General features: G+C 35.7%; 1 protein-coding gene across 1 annotated transcript in view; it reads left to right on the top strand.

Moving 5' to 3' along the window:
* The window catches only part of LOC121383086 (neuronal calcium sensor 1-like), a 47094-nt gene extending 31641 nt beyond the window's left edge, over window positions 1-15453 (top strand). Inside the window, exons 4-7 of the mRNA XM_041512860.1 lie at window positions 9339-9428; window positions 11302-11380; window positions 11757-11923; window positions 14689-15453. Coding sequence (XP_041368794.1) covers window positions 9339-9428; window positions 11302-11380; window positions 11757-11923; window positions 14689-14784 — 432 coding nt within the window. The 3' untranslated portion in view covers window positions 14785-15453. The remainder of the gene's footprint in view (window positions 1-9338; window positions 9429-11301; window positions 11381-11756; window positions 11924-14688) is intronic.
* The last annotated feature ends 5131 nt before the right edge of the window (window positions 15454-20584 follow it).

Raw genomic sequence — 20584 nt, 5'->3', positions numbered from 1 at the left:
TGAAGAAATAGTCTCATTCTTCCTGGTAGTAGTCCATAACCAGGGGCGGTGCAGATGGTATGGTACACACTTTTCAAAGAGGTATGGCATGGTTGTACCACTTTTGTGTGTGTGTGCGTGTGTGTGTTATATTTACTGTATCTGTGAAAATGTCGTTAAAGTCATTTGAAAGGCGAGTCTGGCAACCAGGAGCCGTACCACTATTTTTTACACTGTGCTGCCCTTAATAACCATTACTTTATTAGCCTCCAGATGTAAACATTTGGTCTAGAACAATATTTGAAAAAACACACACTGTTATATATTATGTTCTCTCTTCAAAGAGTTTGGTCCTGGGAGTAGCAGCTGGTTTGATATTTATGTTGTAAGTGAAGCGCTACTGTACAAGCTTGTACTTGGAAACAATAACTGATTTCTTTTCCACCTAGGGAACATCTGTATAGCCTACCAACAGAGCGAAACCAGTCAAACACTCACACAGTATTTTGTTAACAGCAGTCTTGATAAACTCTGATCAACCGAGTGCATGGTCTATAAGCAGTGGTTAAGTTTGTTTTGTTTAATGACACCACTAATGCACATTGATTTATTAATCATCGGCTACTGGATGTCAAACATTTGGTGATTTTGACATAGTCTTAGAGAAGGAAGGAAATGTTTTATTTAACGACGCACTCAACACATTGTATTTTACTGCTATATGGCGTTGGACATATGGTTAAGGACCACACACAGATATTGAGAGAGAAAACCCCGCTGTCACCACTTCATGGGCTATTCTTTTCGATTAGCAGCAAGGGATCTTTTATATGCACCATCCCACAGACAGGATAGTACATACCACGGCCTTTATTACACCAGTTGTGGAGTACTGGCAGGAATAAGAAATAGCCCAATGGGTCCACTGACGGGAATCGATTCAAGATCGATTGTGCATCCTAGTCTTATAGAGAAAACCCAGCACATTCTTCCATTAGTAGCAAGGATCGTTTATATGCACCATCCCACAGACAGGATAGCACATACCAAGGCCTTTGATATACCAGTCTTGGTTCACTAACTGGGATGAGAAATATCCCTATGAGCCCATTGGCAGGGATCAATCTTAGACCAACCATGTATCAGCGGAGCACTTACCGACTGGGCTACATACTGGCTACATGGTAGCACTAAACCAAATAACTTCCGGCTGGGTCAAAGTTGGAAGTGCACCGAACTTTTGATAGAGAAGTTAACAGCACAAGTCCTGTGATTGGTTATAAATGTGAGTGTGTTGGTTGTAAAAAAAATTAGTTTCATCTGGGCTAAAAATGTATACAATTTTAATTCATCTAGTACTACTGTGTCAAGTAGCCTTGTGCTTGGAACATGTATGGGGTACATGTGAAAAAAAGTATTCAAATTTTGTGCGAAACTAGGGGTGTTGTAAAAACATCTGGTTATACCGAAAATGAGCCATGAAAGGTACCATTTTCTGCAGTTAATACTTTGAGGTAGGGGTTGTAGTACTGATGTTTATGGGTCATACTTTGGTTGATATATTGCATATAGTGTTTTTAAACACAAACGTTAACATGATTGCCTATGGGATTTTATTTGATATAGTTCAACCACATGCTGTCTCCAGTACTGTTATGAATGGCAGTCTAGGTTGCATGGTACCAAAGAAGAGAGTTCTGTGTCAAAGTTCGAGGTGCACCGTCAAATATTTACGGAGTAAAAACAGCTGTGTAATATGTGACGTTGATTATTTGTGCAAATACTATTATCCATTGACAATAAATAAATACACTTTTATTTGTTATACAGTTATTATGCAGTATATATCAGAGGTTGAAACTAATGCGGGGTACCCCCAAAAATGGAACTGAAATTTTCAGCAAAAATGACGATTGCTAATAAAAAATATTAATTAAATCTCTTAAATGATATGTGACCCCCAAGTTTCTTGCAGGTAGATTAAATGTGAGGTGCCACACTTTTTATTGCTGTACTGCCTAGGTGTGTTGATATGCTGCTTATATCAGTTATATTAGTAAACATTAACATTATCGAAAATAGGAATTGATTTGCTCTATTAGAACCTCTATAAGAATCAGATTGACTGAGTGCATGGTCTGTAACCTGTGGTAGCCCAGTGTGGTCTGATGTTAGGGAGATTGTAAAATACATGCATTGGTACGTGTGCAGGTTGACCCTTTACACAGTTAGAAGTTGGAATATAGCGTGTTGATATATAGAGATTATTATATGAGCTTGTGTGTTGTACTGATTATATGAAACGAGTGTCAGAATTTTTGTATTGCCCAAGCAAGAGCGAGGGTAATAGCCTACATGAATCCTGACACAAATTTCGTAAAATCAGTACGACTCACACGTGAGTGTAATAATTTCTTTATTATCCACATTATTATTGTTGTTTTCTTTATGAATAACAAGACCCAACTCAAAATGTTTCAGCCACAACATGAAGGAGATGATGAAATGACGTCATATTTCAAATGCACAGTCTGAGCTAGGACTGGACAAGTAACGTCATGTTATGACGTTGCTTCCCAAAATTACGTCATTACACTTGTTATTACACGTGTGCTTCGTATGATTATTATTAACTCAGTTATGTTGAACCATATGGATAATAAACTGTGTTATCGCTGGTGTGATGGGCTTCAAGATCGATCCACAACTGTGCTTTCTTCTCATTCCAGCACTGCTCCAACGTTACAGTTTGTTTTTGTTTAACGACACCACTAGAGCACATTGATTTATTTATCATCGGCTATTGGGTGTCAAACATATGGTAATTTTGACAAGTAGTCTTAGAGTTAAAAGTTTGTTTTTGTTTAACGACACCACTAGAGCACATTGATTTATTAATCATCAGCTATTGGGTGTCAAACATTTTTTAATTTTGACATGTAGTCTTAGAGAGGAAACACACTACATGTTTTCATTAGTAGCAATGGATCTTTTTTTAATGCATCATACCACAAGACAGGATAGCACATACCACAGCCTTGGATATACCAGTCATGGTGTCCTGGATAGAATGATAGCCCAGTGGATGTCAAACATATGGCAATTTTTACAGGTGTAGAGAGGAAACCTGTTTACATTTTTCCATTAGTAGCAAGGGATCTTTTATATGCACCATCCCATAGACAGGATAGCACATACCACATATCAGGTGAGTGCTTTACCACTGGGCTTCATCCTGCCTTGCCCTTTACACAGAGGAGGCTGTTACACTCGGTGTTCATCACAGTGGGTTTGACTGTGATTTGACAATATATTTAGACATGGAAATGTTAAATGCACACAGGTTGAACTTGAAATGAGAAAGGAAGTGATTATCTTTAAATCAATAAGATATGTCTGGCAATGCCCATTATTCGTCTGACTCAAGGCGGGATCCAGCTCAGTTGGTAGAGTTCTGGATTGAGGTGCTGAGGACATAGGATAGGTACCCCCCCCCCCCCCCCCCCCCGCAACAGACCAGTTTGTTTTTTCAGGATGAACGGGGCAGGATGTAGCTCAGTGGTACAGCGCTCGCCTGATGTGCAATCAATCTAGGATCGATCCCCATCAGTGGACCCATTGGGCTATTTCTCGTTCCAGTCAGTGCTCCACAACTGGTGTAACAAAGGCTGTGGTATGTACTATCCTGTCTGCGATGGTGCATATAAAAGATCTCTTGCTGCTAATCAAAAAGAGTAGCCCATGAAGTGGTGACAGCAGATTTCCTCTCTATATCTGTGTGGTCCTTGACCATATGTCTGATGCCATATAACCGTAAATAAAATGTGTTCTGTGTGTCATTAAATAAAAACAGTTCCTTCCTTCCTTTCACCTGATGAATGGTTGATTTAGGATCAGTTCCCATCGATGCACCACAACTGGTATATCAAAGACCATGGTATGTGCTATTCTGTCTGTGAGATGATTCATATAAAAGATCCCTTGATACTAATGAAAAAAATGTAGTGGGTTTCTTCTATAAGACTATATGACAAAATTACCAAACGTTTGACATCCAAAAACTAATGATTTATAAATCAATGTACTCAAGTAGTGTCGTAAAAGAAAGCAAACTAACTTTTGTGTTTTTGCCTATCCTAACCAATTTTCCATGACTGGTATACCAAAAGCCATGATATGTGCTGTCCTGTTTGTGGGGAAAGTGCATATAAAAGATATCTTACTGCTAGTGAAAAAATGTAGTGGTTCAGCTCTGACTGTGTGTCATAATTACCAAATGTTTGATATCCAACGAGTAATTAGTCATTGTGCTCTAGTGGTGTCGTTTATTTAGGTGGCTTTTATACTATACTCCATCCCATCCTACAAAAATGTTTTTTGTTTGTTTGACGTAAACAAAGAAGTAATTTTGGAAATAACAAAAAAATTCTATATTTGTGAGCAATTTAGAAAACAATTGGCTCAGAAATAAATAACTTGTGGTAAATTATATACTCGTAGTATGAAAAAAGGCGTTACATTAAGTTTGTCTGTGATTTTACAAGACATAATAATATAAAAGCACAAACCTTGAAATAAGATGTTTTGATTGTCTATTTCCATACAAAATAAGTAACTATCTTTAAATCATTAATGCCTTGTTTTACACAAACCGTACCACTTCTTAGTGCAGTATTACGGTCTTTAATGAAAGCATTTCATTGAAAAAGTATATTTTTAGCAGGAAGTGCATTAGGCTTACGTCCCATATAATTAGGATTTAGTTTTTGCAATGTTATTAACTGGTGCAAGAAAGCAACAAAACCCTTGAAGCAGTGTGTTTTATTCTTATTATATTGATTTGTTTTTCATCTATGGCAAGTCATAGATCTTGGAATATAGCGTGTTGGTAAACTGTGTTATCGCTGGTGTGATGGGCTGCAAGATCGATCCACAACTGTGGCTTTCTTTTCATTCCAGCACTGCTCCAAAGTTACAGTTTGTTTTTGTTTAACGACACCACTAGAGCACATTGATTTATTTATCACTGGCTATTGGATGTCAGATATTTGGTGATTTTTGACTCGTAGTGTTAGAAGGAAAGCCATTACATTTTTCTAACAGCAGCAAGGGATTTTTATATGCACTTTTCCACAGACAGGACTTCACATACCACGGCCTTTGATATACCAGTTGCGGTGTATTGGTTGGGATGAGAAATCGTCCAATAAAAGAAGGAAGGACATTTTTTATTTAACGACGCACTGAACACATTTTATTTACGGTTATATGGCATCGGACACATGGTTAAGGACCACACAGATAGTGAGAGAGGAAACCCGCTGTCACCACTTCACGGGCTACTCTTTTTCTACTAGCAGCAAGGGATTTTTTATATGCACCATCCCACAGGCAGGGTAGCACATACTACGGTCTTTGATATACTAGTCGTGATGCACTAGCTGGAACGAGAAATAGCCCAATGAGCCCACCGACAGGGATCGATCCCAAACCGACCGCACATCAAGCAAGCATTTTACCACTGGGCTACATCCTGCCCTGTATGTAGAAAAGAACATATAAAAGGACCACTTGCTGCAAACTGAATAAAGGTTTCAGTAAATATAATCTTTAGAATATTTATTACAGCTATAAATTAAGATACAGAGGCTGCAGAATGGTTGTGTGTGTGTGTGTGTGTGTGTGTGTGTGTGTGTGTGTGTGTGTGTGTGTGCGCGCGCATGGAGCCATACCCTCCACTTTTACCTGTTGTGGTCATCAGAAGAGGAAGGATATCATGGCTCCCACTTTTTCTTGTTATTGTACTCAGAATGCTGAAAACTCCATATTTGAATGCCAGAAATTCAACACTTTCTCAGGGGGAGCATGTCCCGATCCCCCCCCCCCCCCCCAAAAAAAAAGAAAAAAAGAAAGAAAAAAAGAAAGAAAAAAAAGAAGGTTCTGGCCCTTTGGACCCTAAAACTTCCATTTCCTGGGCTATCCCATTGACAGTGCACATACACACACTTTGAAATACACTCTGTGGGCCCTGAGGTAAAAAGGAAAACACATTCAATAATAGGTTTATCTCATTATGACAAGTAAAGGAAAGGAATGTTTAAGGACACTTCAACACATTTTAAATTATGTCTATTTGGTGTTATGACAAGTAAAACAAGTGTTTTGATTTAACGATGCACTCAAAACATTTTAACAATGGTTATATTGCATCGGACATATAGTTAAGGACCACAGAGTTAATTAGAAAGGAAACCTGCTGCTGCCACTCCATGGGCTACTCTTTTACATGAACTGTCCCACAGACGGGATAGTACATACCATGGCCTTTATTTCTTTTCTAGTTTCTTTCATAATCATGTTGTACATAATGCCCTCTTTCCCTCAATTTGATTGTTATTAATACATTTGTATACAAATTTTATATGTATACAATTATTGTATAATAATTAAGTAATTATCGCCATTATATTGTATGTATATAGGAGAGTGCAAACTTTTGCCCAATCATTTTGTTGTTTATGCAATAGAATATGTTTTCAATCAAAAACCATGGCCTTTTGTTACACCAGTTATGACAAGTAATTAACTCCATTTATCTTTTCTTTCATGATTGTAAATCAAAATTAAAATCAAAATGTCAGACATGTTATAAGTTATGTTTTATATGAAAGCAATACTTGAGATATTCTCACATACTATCTTCTTCATGACATCTCCATTATGTTTTTAAGTGCAGCCATCTTGATATGTTATCTATACAGCAGATGTTAAGATGTGTTTTACCCACAGTCTTTGGGGATGCACTGCCTGCATGTACAAATTGGTCTACATTGTGGATATGTTTTGCCAGCTGTGTAATTGTTGCAGTCTTAGTCTCTCTATTGCTTGTTGGGTTTCATTACAATAACAAGCCCCCAGACATCTGCAGTAAGAATGTCTCTCGACATGATTCAAGTTTCTCGTATTCAGTTTTGTTGTTAATAAAGACAGACATGTATAGAGGTTTGGTAAATGGACACATGAAATAATGACCAGTCTCGGTGGTGCAGTGGTTAAGCCATCGGACTATACATGTAGGCTGGTAGGTACAGGGTTCGGAGCCTGGTACCGGCTCCAATCCAGATCAAGTTCTTTAGGGCTCAATGGGTAGGTGTAAGGCCACTACACTCTCTTCTCTCTCACTAACCACTAACCAACTAACAACTAACCCACTGTCCTGGACAGACAGTCCAGATAGCTGAAATGTGTGCCCAGGACAGCATGCTTGAACCTTAATTGGATATAAGCACGGAAATAAGTTGAAATGAAAATGAAATAATGCTGCTCTCTCTCTCTCCTCAATCCGACATGTCATCATATAAATATTGCCCTGAACCCTTTACTATGAGTAATTTTCCTAACAAAATTACAAATGGAACGATTAAAAAAAATGAAACAAAAACTAATTTTTAAAAATATTAAATGTGTTAGCCTGTGCATGCTTTAATTGTCTATTTGTCTTTGCATTCGCTGGATCTTGTTGACAGGAGAGTTGAGAATATTGATATTCGTTCCTACTAGGGTCTCCACGAGTACTCGAAGGAAATGTTTTATTTAATGACGCATTCAACACATTTTATTTACGGTTATATGGCGTCAGACATATGGTTACGGACCACACAGATATAAAGAGAGGAAACCCACTGTCGCCACTTCATGGACTACTATGAGTACTCAAGTTCACAAGACTCGAGTACCTGTTCAAAGAAGAACATTCTCATTTTTTACATCATTATGTCATATGCTAGCCGCCGGTTACATTATAGTGCTATGAGACATGAAGGGAAAACAAAAGTCAAATGTGTGGAATGCAATACAATGACATGATTTGACATCCTTGTTCAGCGCTGGAATTAGATGCATAATGCTATTTTACTTTATTCCTTAGTCTCATTATTTCTTCTTCTTCTTTTTTTTTCTTCTTTTTAATAATTTTTTTATTAGCCCAGAAATGTTGATAGTGTCAGGGATGGGGCCCTGAATCACTATCTTACAGATAATGTTGAACATAAATAACATTAAATATATATATATATATATAATACATAATGAGTATTGTTAGACTAAATATCTTCAGATTGATTGTACATTTTTCAATAGAAAGAGGGAGGGAGGGAGGGAGAGATAGAAGTGAGAAAGAAAAGAAAAGAGAGAGAGAGAGATAGAGATAGAGATAGAGAGAGAGAGAGAGAGAGAGAGAGAGAGAGAGAGAGAGAGAGAGAGAGAGAGAGAGAGAGACACACACAGAGAAAGAGAGAGAAAGAGAGAGAGACAGAGACAGACAGACCGACAGTAAAACAGAACAGCAAGACAGTTTTAACATTAAAGTTAGTCTTATTATCTAGTGTAAGTGTCGGGTACTTGGGTCCAGGTTGAGTTTAACCCTCGAGTACTCGTGTCCAATAGTTCCTACTTGGATGGTAAACAATCCCAGTGCTTCAATATGGTAAATACGAAGGAAGGAAATGTTTTATTTACTGACGCACTCAACACATTTTATTTACGGTTAAGGACCACACAGATATTGAGAGAGAAAACCCACTGTTGTCACTTCATGGGCTACTCTTTTTCGATTAGCAGCAAGGGATCTTTTATATGCACCATCTCACAGACAGGATAACACATACCACAGCCTTTAATATACCAGTTGTGGGGCCCTGGCTGGAGTGAGAAATAGCCCTGTGGGCCCACTGACGGGGATTGATCCCAGACCAACCACGCATCAAGTGAACGCTTTACCACTGGGCTACATCCTGCCCCTGGTAAATATGAAGCAGAGAATATAAAGACATCTTTCTGCTAGTTTCTAATAAAAGTATCTTGCGTGGTAACAGCAGGTTTCATCTCTCACTGTGACCTGTAGACCTCCAGACAATTAATTTTCATACTCAGGACATTATGCTTAAACCACAGCAGGACATAAGCATGGACTTGTTACTTGTGATTTTGAAGTAAATAGTATTTAATTTCTTTTTTAATTGTATATATATATTTATTTTTTTAAAGGCAAAAGCTTAATAGGACATGAAAAATGTTTCTTAAGAATGAGTGCTAATAGAAAAATTACTAAATGTTTTCCACAGAAACAAGAATTTAATGTCTACCCAAGATGTTTAAAAAAAAAAGAAAAAAAAAAAGAGAAAATCTCATTCCTAGGTTTCTGTTTCAATCTCTCTTAATTTAATATGAGTTCAGATGGTGATGCTGCCTTGACAACCGTTATTACTTAATTTCTATTTGATACTCTTCAATATGGTTACAGTTCAAATCCTGATATTATCATGGCAACTTTTATTAACTATCTTCTTTGTTTTCACCAGGAATTTCAAAACATCTACCAGCAGTTTTTTCCACATGGGAACCCAAGTAAATTTGCTGAATTAGTTTTCAATGTCTTCGATGCAAATAAGGTAATTAATGTTTTTGTTTTTTTGAATATTATTTTATTAAATATTGTTATATTATCATGTTTATCATCATTATTATTTTTTATTATTAAGATCTGATACACATGCACTATTACATATATTATTAATTTTCTACAGGTCCAACCGGAGTAGACTATAGGTTTTCTGTCTGTCTGTCTGTCTGTCTGTCTGTCTGTCTGTCTGTCAGTTATCCATCTGTCCCACTTTTTTTTTTTTAAATTATTTGTTTTCCTGCAATGCCTCAAGATACTGAGGTAAAGTTTTGTATAAAGTTCACATGGGGATTTGCACATTTGTGACAGAGTTATGGCCCTTTAACTTAAGAGCAGTTTTTGAGAATGTTCATTGCAATGCAATACTGAGCAGAACATTTTAATCAGGGCTTCTAAATTATGGTAGCCCCACTCTCATGGCTAGTGATATTCAATGTTGGGCTAGTAAATAACTACTATTGCCATGCCCGACGGGTATTAAAGTGTTTTGGTCAAATGTTGCAGCTAGAGTTTATTTTTTAAATATAACTATCCTACCCCTACCCACCCCCCCCCCCCCCCCAATGTTAGTATTTTTAATCTCTATATCCTCTTTAGGTGACATCTGATTATTACTATTATTTAGTAAAATTGTATTAACTTAAATAAAGCAGGGCTAGTGAATTTTTAATCATGGCTAGTAAATTTTAAAAATAACTGATCCCATGGCTAGTGAATTTTATAAAAATTATAGAAGCCCTGTTTTAATATACTGTTATTATGTAGAGTTACAGAACAAGCATTTGAAATTGAAGGACTGCATGTCATGAGGGAAAAAACAAAAACTGGATGATCTATTCTAAATTCTTAAATAATAAAAATATACCCAATAGTATGGCCTACATTTGTTTTCTTTTACTTTTACATGGTAAAATTTGAAAGTTTATTTTACCAGAATTAAATATTTTTGTCTGTGGACTTTTTGTTCAGCCTTTATAAAGTGAAAAGTGAGATATAAGTAATACTTTTCCCAACAGCAGCATCAACTTTTGCATTTAACTTAAAGTTTTTTGTGTAGTTTCATTTCTCACAAACTGTAAGTGCTAGAATTTAAATAAAAAGAAGAAATAGAAGAAATGCTTTATTTAACGACGCACTCAACACATTTTATTTACGGTTATATAGCGTCAGACATATGGTTAAGGACCACACAGATTTTGAGAGGAAACCTGCTGTCGCCACTTCATGGGCTACTCTTTCTGATTAGCAGCAAGGGATCTTTTATTTGCACTTCCCACAGGCAGGATAGCACAAACCATGGCCTTTGTTGAACCAGTTATGGATCACTGGTCGGGACAAGTGGTTTACACCTACTCATTGAGCCTTTCGGAGCACTCACTCAGGGTTTGGAGTCGGTATCTGGATTAACAATCCCATGCCTCAACTGGGATCCGAACCCAGTACCTACCAGCCTGTAGACCGATGGCCTAACCACGACGCCGGTTTAAATAAATAAAAAAACCCATAAATTGATTGAATGTTTTTAATCAATATAACTTTTGCAGTTAGCACCATTTCTCAGACACAGTAATGCAACTTAGTTTGTAGTTGCCTCTGTGTATGTTCATCACAGAACTTGTGAACAAAATTAATTAATTAAGTAAAAAATTTAATTGAATGTTTATGGTAATTAATTTTTTAAAGTTTAATTTTATTTTTTTTTTAAATTTAAAATATCAGTATATACATTTTTAAACATGCATTGAGATAAACATCTATGGATGTAACTGTCAGTGACATCAAACAAGTTTGTAGGCGAGACATTTAATGCTTGTTTTACATCTTTATTGTAATGATGTGGTGGTGTCATTTTGTTTTTACAGGATGGTTACATTACTTTCAAAGAATTTGTATGTGCACTTTCTGTTACATCAAGGGGCACACTAGATGAGAAACTAGACTGTAAGTTTATTTTGTTTTAAATTTGAGCTTAACTGAAAAATAAATGTGTTTCCATTGTCTGATTAAAGTTCATATTTGTGTGCGAGTGTGTGTGTATGTGTGTGTATGTGTGTGTGTGTGTGTGTGCGTGTGTGCGTGTGTGTGTGTGTGTGTGTTTGTATCTGGGATGTGTGTCCAGGACAGTGGGTTAGTGATTAGTAAGAGAGAAGTCAGTGTAGTGGCTTTACACCTACCCATTAAGATGTTAAACTCGCTCTGGGTAGGAGCCAGTACCGGGAGCCGAACCCAGTACCTACCAGCCTTAATTAAGTCTGATAGCTTAACCACTTCACCACTGAGGACGGTAAACACTAAATATTTTTGTTTTGTTTTACAGGGGCTTTCAGCCTGTATGACCTTAACAACGATGGTTTCATCACGAAGAAGGAGATGGTAGACATTGTTGATGCTATTTATAGCATGGTTGGAGAGCTGCTGGATTTGCCTCGGGATGAGGACACACCGCAGAAACGTGTCAACAAAATATTCCTTCAGATGGACTTGGTGAGATTGTTAGAGACAGGCCTTGTTCAGTTGTGGTTCACATGGTTTAAATATTCCTTCAGATGGACTTGGTGAGATTGTTAGAGACAGGCCTTGTTCAGTTGTGGTTCACATAGTTTAAATATTCCTTCAGATGGACATGGTGAGATTGTTAGAGACAGGCCTTGTTCAGTTGTGGTTCACATGGTTTAAATATTCCTTCAGATGGACATGGTGAGATTGTTAGAGACAGGCCTTGTTCAGTTGTGGTTCACATGGTTTAAATATTCCTTCAGATGGACATGGTGAGATTGTTAGAGACAGGCCTTGTTCAGTTGTGGTTCACATGGTTTAAATATTCCTTCAGATGGACATTGGTGAGATTGTTAGAGACAGGCCTTGTTCAGTTGTGGTTCACATGGTTTAAATATTCCTTCAGATGGACATGGTGAGATTGTTAGAGACAGGCCTTGTTCAGTTGTGGTTCACATGGTTTAAATATTCCTTCAGGTGGACATGGTGAGATTGTTAGAGACAGGCCTTGTTCAGTTGTGGTTCACATGGTTTAAATATTCCTTCAGATGGACTTGGTGAGATTGTTAGAGACAGGCCTTGTTCAGTTGTGGTTCATGGTTTAAATATTTCCTTCAGATGGACTTGGTGAGATTGTTAGACACAGGCCTTGTTCAGTTGTGGTTCACATGGTTTAAATATTCCTTTAGATGGACTTGGTGAGATTTTTAGACACAGGCCTTGTTCAGTTGTGGTTCACATGGTTTAAATATTCCTTCAGATGGACTTGGTGAGATTGTTAGAGACAGGCCTTGTTCAGTTGTGGTTCACATGGTTTAAATATTCCTTCAGATGGACTTGGTGAGATTCTTAGACACAGGCCTTGTTCAGTTGTGGTTCACATGGTTTAAATATTCCTTCAGATGGACTTGGTGAGATTGTTAGACACAGGCCTTGTTCAGTTGTGGTTCACATGGTTTAAATATTCCTTTAGATGGACTTGGTCAGATTGTTGGAAACAGCCCTTGTTCAGTTGTGGTTCACATGGTTTAAATATTCCTTCAGATGGACTTGGTGAGATTGTTAGACACAGGCCTTGTTCAGTTGTGGTTCACATGGTTTAAATATTCCTTCAGATGGACTTGGTGAGATTGTTAGACACAGGCCTTGTTCAGTTGTGATTCACATGGTTTAAATATTCCTTTAGATGGACTTGGTCAGATTGTTAGAGACAGGCCTTGTTCAGTTGTGGTTCACATGGTTTAAATATTCCTTCAGATGGACTTGGTCAGATTGTTGGAAACAGGCCTTGTTCAGTTGTGGTTCACATGGTTTAAATAATCCTTCAGATGGATATGGTGAAATTGTTAGACACAGTCCTTGTTCAGTTGTGGTTCACTTGGTTTAAATACTCCTTCAGATGGTTTTCGTGAGATTTTTAAAGACACAATCAGTTGTGGTTCACATAGTTTAAATATTCCATCAGCGGTGTTCTCATTATTCGATTAGTTGCACCGACTAGTCGTATGCGATTTGTCGTAATGACTAGAATTGTATGTGTGGGAAGACGTTACGTCATAAGATTTGATGACGTCAAACATAGCTCATCATTTTAAAAATATTTTGCAGGAAATGTAAGTGCCTACAAATTTTCACTAAAATAAAGAAAACATGAATGTAGACAATTTACTGATGGCATTATGTAACAAAGTATTTATTGACCACATCTGGACAATAATAGGTTTTATGGACCCATGAAATCAGGACATTTTGACATGTTTATAAGCAAATGAAAAAACACGGAAGTGACAAAACTAAAGGGTTGTACTTTAATGTGATTTGATTGGCTGAGAGCTTACGATTTGTCGTGAGTAATAGAACATGTTCTAATCGGTACAATTCCGACACAACTTGTCGTAACTAAAGTCTAAAGTCTAAGACTAAGACTAAAGTCGTTCCGATTTAGGTGTTCTCACGGTACAATTCGATAGCATGCGACAAATCAGTACGACTACGGGTAATTGCGTAATGAGAACGCCCCTTTCAGATTGATTTGGTGATATTGTTAAAGAGACAATCCTTGTTGATAGTCATTCGTAGTGCACATTAAGAACATAATACTATACCAAAATTGTAGCCATGAAATACATGTAGTGTATTGTAAGAGCCCAGCCACTTAAAGAGTACATACCGGTATGTTATTTAAACATTTATAAACGGGTATAATCCCATATTTTTATTAAAATTTTTATGACTATAAAGACATATTGTGGTATTAACTCCCTACCCCCTAGTATATATTTGTGCTTTCACGAGAATGTGGATAATGGTATATAGTTAGTTAATAGTTAATAATTAATTTATTAATACTGATGACACACACACATATCTATATCTATATGTGTATATATATATGTGTGTGTGTGTGTGTGTGTGTGTGTGTGTGTGTGTGTGTGTGTGTGTGTGTGTTTGTAATTCAGGATACAAGTAATCACTGGCATAGCTGGCATCATCCCTCACAGCATAGTGTGGGTGCCCACTTCCCAATAAAATCCTGGTTAATCCAATGCTGGTAATTATTATGTATGGAACTGTTAACAGATTTGTCTGATGTGCAATCTACATAACTAGTACAAAACCCTCAAAACTTTATAATTAAAAAGAAATGAAATATTTGTCGGAAACAACTTTGCCTACCTCTTTCATGAATACACATTTAATTGTAACATTTGTTCACCTTTGTTTTCCTCACACTGTTTTTATTTTGTTTTTAGAATCGTGATGGCAAGCTTACAAAGGAAGAATTTCGAGAGGGTTCCAAAAGTGACCCTTGGATAGTTCAAGCATTGACAGTGGATTTTGAACAATAGTGATATCTCAATTTATTTAACAATCAGGGGTGAGAATTCTCCTCGAATCAGTTGTTTTCCTCTCGTGGAACATTGCGTTTCCTAGCATTTTAATCATCCTTTCCTTCAAAATGTGTCAGATGGCACAGATTTTAACCTAGGATTTCAAGAATTTCCGGGACCCCTCTAGATTTCCTCTTTTTTACAGTTCACCAATTCTCACCCCTGAACAATATTAATGATCAATTTTGAGTGATTGAGTCACATTTCCATGATTCAAATTTATTGATGACATATTTAAACAACAGTCATAACTTAATTATTCAGTCATATTCATGGTGGATTTTAAAGAATAGAGCTATCACAGTGAATCAATCAATGTGAACAAAGTGATGACCAATGTATAGTTGATTTAGAACTAATGATTGTTGGATTGTTAAAGTGCTACTGAAGGATTTTGAAGAATAATCTAGCATCAACAGTAAATTTAGAGAAAAAAAATTGATCTTTGGATTGTTTAATTACTGACATATTGAACAGAAATTAAATTTTGGAGTAGACATGTCAATGCAATATTTGCAATGTACTAATACTTGTAGTGGGTTTCGGTCCCTCATCATAAAATGCTTGCACATTAATTCAAGGACATATTAAAGGGACATTCCTGAGTTTGCTGCAATTTGTAAGATATTATCGACCAACAACAACTTTTTAACGATTGTAATTACATATCAAATATATTTTTCTGCATAAAATATTAGTGGCTGTATAATAAACGTGTTTCTGATCGTTCTAATATTTGTACTAGGTTAAATTTCAATTTATTTCTTGAAATATATTTTTTCGTACTTACGAAATTATTTGAAGACAAAATCCAGTTTGGGCTCTTACAGATATTAAAACGACCAGAAACACATTGATATTCTAAACAAGAAAATATATTTAATATGTAAGTTTAATCATAGAAATATTTTATTAGTTGGAAACATCTTACACTGCAGCAAACTCAGGAATGTCCCTTTAAACGGGCTTTTTAAAACTGAAATGTACATGCCTGCCTACTCGCATCTCAAAGAGCCTTAAAAATTAGCTAACACTAAAAAGAACTTCATGGAAGTGTGCAGTTCAGGGGACTCATGACAGATAAACATCTGAATTTACTGCGGTATGGGGAATAATTCATTGATCAACTTCTTTGAAAAAAACTAATCTTATTCCTTATAAATGTATAATTTGCTCAATTTTTGTATACATATAGTATTAGATATATTTTTGTAAAATTATTTTCAGAATAAATTAATGTCCCTGTTTCTTATAAATGATCAGTATTCAGGGTTTTGCGGTTTGGTCGTACAATATTTGACCCTATTAAAAACAAATGTTGATTTCTGTTATTATGGCATTTATATTCTTAACTACTAGTATATCTTAATTTACACCTTTCATTTACTTTTTTAAGAGAAATAGTAAAAAACAACATACACACCAAAAAAAAACCAGAGAAAAAAAGAAGGAAAGAAGAAGAAAAATTGACACTCTATTTGCATTACATTGGGAGATCCGAAAATCATACAAGTGACTGGCTGAAGTTACACAAAGTGGTTTTTTAATACAGTGATCTTTTTAATAATTTATCAGTATTTCATTATTTCTAATGCATAAAAAAGTGTTCTACATTCCAGTATATATCAGTTAGTTCTAGTATTCGGTATAACAGCTCAGCACATACAACTATGTATTTTCTTTACACTCGGTTATGAATTAAACCACACATTATGAAATATTTATTATAAATCATTTTTGACAAAGGGGAAATTATGGCAGGTTTTTTTTTCATCCATGAGATTTTTATGCTGGTCTTAAAGGTGAACTTTACAGATAATCCATTAATAATTCTGCCAATATTTAAATGTTATGATAAGTAGGTTAGGGGCCTTGTTTTTTCTTAGTAGGTGGATACTAAATACAGTTTTGTCTGGACCGATTTTCATTTGTGAAATCATTATTTTTATGTACAGGTAATTTGCCTTATGATTTGAACTGCCTTATACATAATACTCTATTTATTTTTGTTTTGCTTCCTTGTTCATAACTGTATATTATCTTATTAAAGTGTAAAAAAATAGGAAATTTAAGTCGAATTGGGCGGTATACCATATATACTGTTCGGTATCGGTATCTGCATGTCAATACTGTACAGAGCGAATTTCAAAATACAGAAATTTTGGTATTGAAAAATGTTTCCCACCATTTAGTAAAGCACTAACAATATATATCTGATGAATGGAAAATGGGTTGGGTATAAATCAGAGGAGAGCCTTGTTTATGGAATTTAATTTTATTTAGATGAAATTAGTGGGCGAGCCTAAACCCAGGCATGCATTTAAAGCAGAGTATACCGAAAATAACGCTCGATATCGGTATCGGTTTTGTGTCAATACCGAATACCATACCAATACGGAGGTAAATCACCCCCAAAAATACTGATACCGAACCTCAACTTTCAATACTGCCCAGCTCTAAATTTACGTTTTCTGTTTTTATAAGCAAGATGTGGTGTTGTAAAATGTAACATGTGGTTCTTACAAAATGGCATTACTTACCATAAACATGTGTTTCGTTTGTAAAATGTATGTTGTGAAAAGTTGAAATATTTTGTGACTTGAAATGATTGTTCAGACCATCGTTAAAAACATTTGCTTTAGTGTAACCTAACCCATCACATTAATAGTTAGTAGGTGTTTAAAAAAAGATATATCTTTTTAATATTATATGGAAAGAATACAAAATTAAATGTCTTTCCTACCTTACACTGGTTTTGCTGTACCGGTACAGTATTTATTTCCATAAAATATTAATCGTTTTTTTTAGATTAGTGATATAAAATTCATGATGAATCTATTCAAAATGTAATTAAATTTTATTAAATTAACTTTTAAAAGTCTATTTTTAATATTCATTGTCATGCACATTCACTATAATCAAAGTTTAACTGAGCTATGAGTTTCTGTTCATGACATAGAAAGCTAAATGCAAAATCTTAACACAGAGGTAAATGCAAAAGTTGTTGTTGCAAGAAAAGTACCGTAATAGGCCTACCTGACTTACTGATTACGGATAATTATTATTAGTGGTTGGATTACAGACAATTTTGTTTTTGAAGGTGGATCTTATGAAAAACTGATTGCATAATTTTCTTACTCATCCTCAATAAATAATGTCAAAGGGCACATTATTTAATTTTGCGATATCATTTTCACATATATGTGCAGTGAAAGATATATTTATTTATTGACGTTTGTATTTAGCATCTATCATGTGTCTAACAATATGGTAATTGTAACATGTAAAATATTAACCAATTCTTCACATCTGAGGTGTGCAATTGCACCCAAGCACACCTTAATTTAATCGAAGCTTTTTTAATATAGTCCACCTCAAATATGGCAACAGCATGCTTTCCACTGTTTGAATAGAAGCTGGTTTAACCCCCGCCAGCCCCAGTATTTAATACATTCTTGAGTTAGTATTATAACTAAGTTGGGATCATTTATGTTTATGTTTGTGCTATTCATTGTCAATGTACATCCGCTACTCAACTCGTCTCCTGTAGAACACAATTAGGTACAGCAGAGCAGGGGAGGCCCTTCAGTAATTCAGAATAAAAAAATAATATTGGTCATGAATCTTAAGGCAGAGATGAAATTTACTTGTACAATACAGGGAATTGCATTTCAGGACGTCTAGTTTTAAAATGTGTACGGGGGAACACACCTCAAACCCTCTAGAAACGTTACTTTGTGCCCTCGATCTCAGTCAGTCCCAGGGCTAGCTCTGTAAGGGGGAGCACACCTCAAACCCTCTAGAAACGTTACTTTGTGCCCTCGACTCCCAGGGCTAGCTCTGGCACTCACCAAATGTGCCAAATGCGAATTTCAAAAACAATTAACGAATTTTGTTTTAATTTGTCAAAATAATTTCAAGTAATAATTGATATTTTTTTTTTTACAAAATAACTGGGTTTCTTCAATGTTTAAAGTTTTAATAGATCATTTAGTGAAATATTTTGCTGGCCCAGAGCTAGCCCAGCAGTCCCCACAATGTCTACCTGCTTTCGCCTAATTACTTACCTCCAGCTTACAAGCAGAGTGACTTGTCATCCAGTAAAGGCTTTTGTAGGAGATATTGCTGGCACTATAATTTGCAATATCTCCTCTGATATTCTCCTAGGAGATATCACTTATTTTGTTACGTCACTGTGTATGTTTCCACACTAAACCTATCATTAGTGACATCACGCCACTGTTGTTCTGTTAACGAGTCTACCGCTACCAAATATATTGACATTCAACCCACAATACTGACATTATTTACAACTGTCGCAAATGAAAATAATGATAATGGATGATAAAAAGAATACCTCCCCGTGTCTTGTGATATCATAATTTATCAGCACTCATTGTTAAAAGTACAAAAATCCTCGGCAAACTTTGGATTTCCTACTTTTATCAACTCGTGCTGATGCATTATATCACAAGACACTCGGGGAGTATCCTCTATTTATTACTCGCCTAGTATTTTAAAACTTGAAGGACTGATTGACGTTTCTTTGTTGTGCAGTATATTACAGAATTATTATTTTGTGGTACATTAGAATATCCCCATCTTCTTCTTCTTCTTCTGCGATCCAGGCCATGTTAGATGGGTAGTCCACAGTCAGCCTTAGCGACGTCGCTGGTCCCCACAGCTTCTCCCTTAGGTCCACTGCACTGGGCCACATTTGCTGTTGCAGAGTGTCGAAGGTGGGACAGGATTAGAGAATGTGGGCTGGTGTCTGTGGACCAGTGCCATATGGGCACTCGTCCGTGTGAGAGATTTTCAGCCTGAAGAGATGCGAGAGGAGCTGACAATGTCCTTTTCTCAGCCTGAAGATGGTGACCTGTTGTGACCTGTTGAGCTGATAGATGCTATTTCCTTCAGGCTCTATCTGCAGATGCTGCCTCCACATGTTCTTGAAGTGGTTTTTTTTAGAAGGGTCTTGACTTCCCCATCTAATTTTGAACAGTATATTTCTGTTATTCATTTAATTACATTATTTTCCATTTCCAATGTTTGAAAATTGTTAATACAATGTTTAATGTCTATGTTAACAATTTCAGTAGTAGTTTATTCTCTCATTCAGTTTCCACATTATCAGTGATGGTTTTAGGGTATTGTTTTATTTTTAACATTGTAAATGTTTTACTGTTGTGTTCACCATCAGTGTACCATAATAATGTTTAAGTTTCATTTCATTTGAACATTAAAAATGTAATATTTGTTTGTGTTTTGTGGAATTTGAACACTTCTACAACTGCAGTGTAATAATGCTTTGTGCTTTGTTCAGTTTCAACTTTGTCAATACAGTACAAAACTTTACATCTCATTAATAAAATTGCCTACAATATTAATCTTTTCTTATTTATATATATATATATATACATATATATATATATATATATTGGTTTATTTTTGAATGATGTCTTTACATTAAAGTTTGTTTTGTTTAATGACACTACTAGAGCACACTGAAATTTAATCTTTAACACCATGAATGTTTTGATCATTCTTCAAAATAAAACATTCAGCACTTACACACAAACAATTATGTAACACAATTTTATAAAAATAAATATATAGAGAAATAACTTTTATTTTACCGGTATTCATAAAAATGTCTTTATTCTAAAAAAAACAGCAATTTAAACAACAAAATTCAAGAACCATCAAACAATTGAAAATGGATTTATAACGAATTTAAAATGACAAGCAAAAGTATCCA

Source organism: Gigantopelta aegis, chromosome 10 (genome assembly GCF_016097555.1).
Source record: "Gigantopelta aegis isolate Gae_Host chromosome 10, Gae_host_genome, whole genome shotgun sequence".
NCBI lineage: Eukaryota > Metazoa > Mollusca > Gastropoda > Neomphalida > Peltospiridae > Gigantopelta > Gigantopelta aegis.
This window is presented reverse-complemented; position numbering and strand designations above follow the sequence as displayed.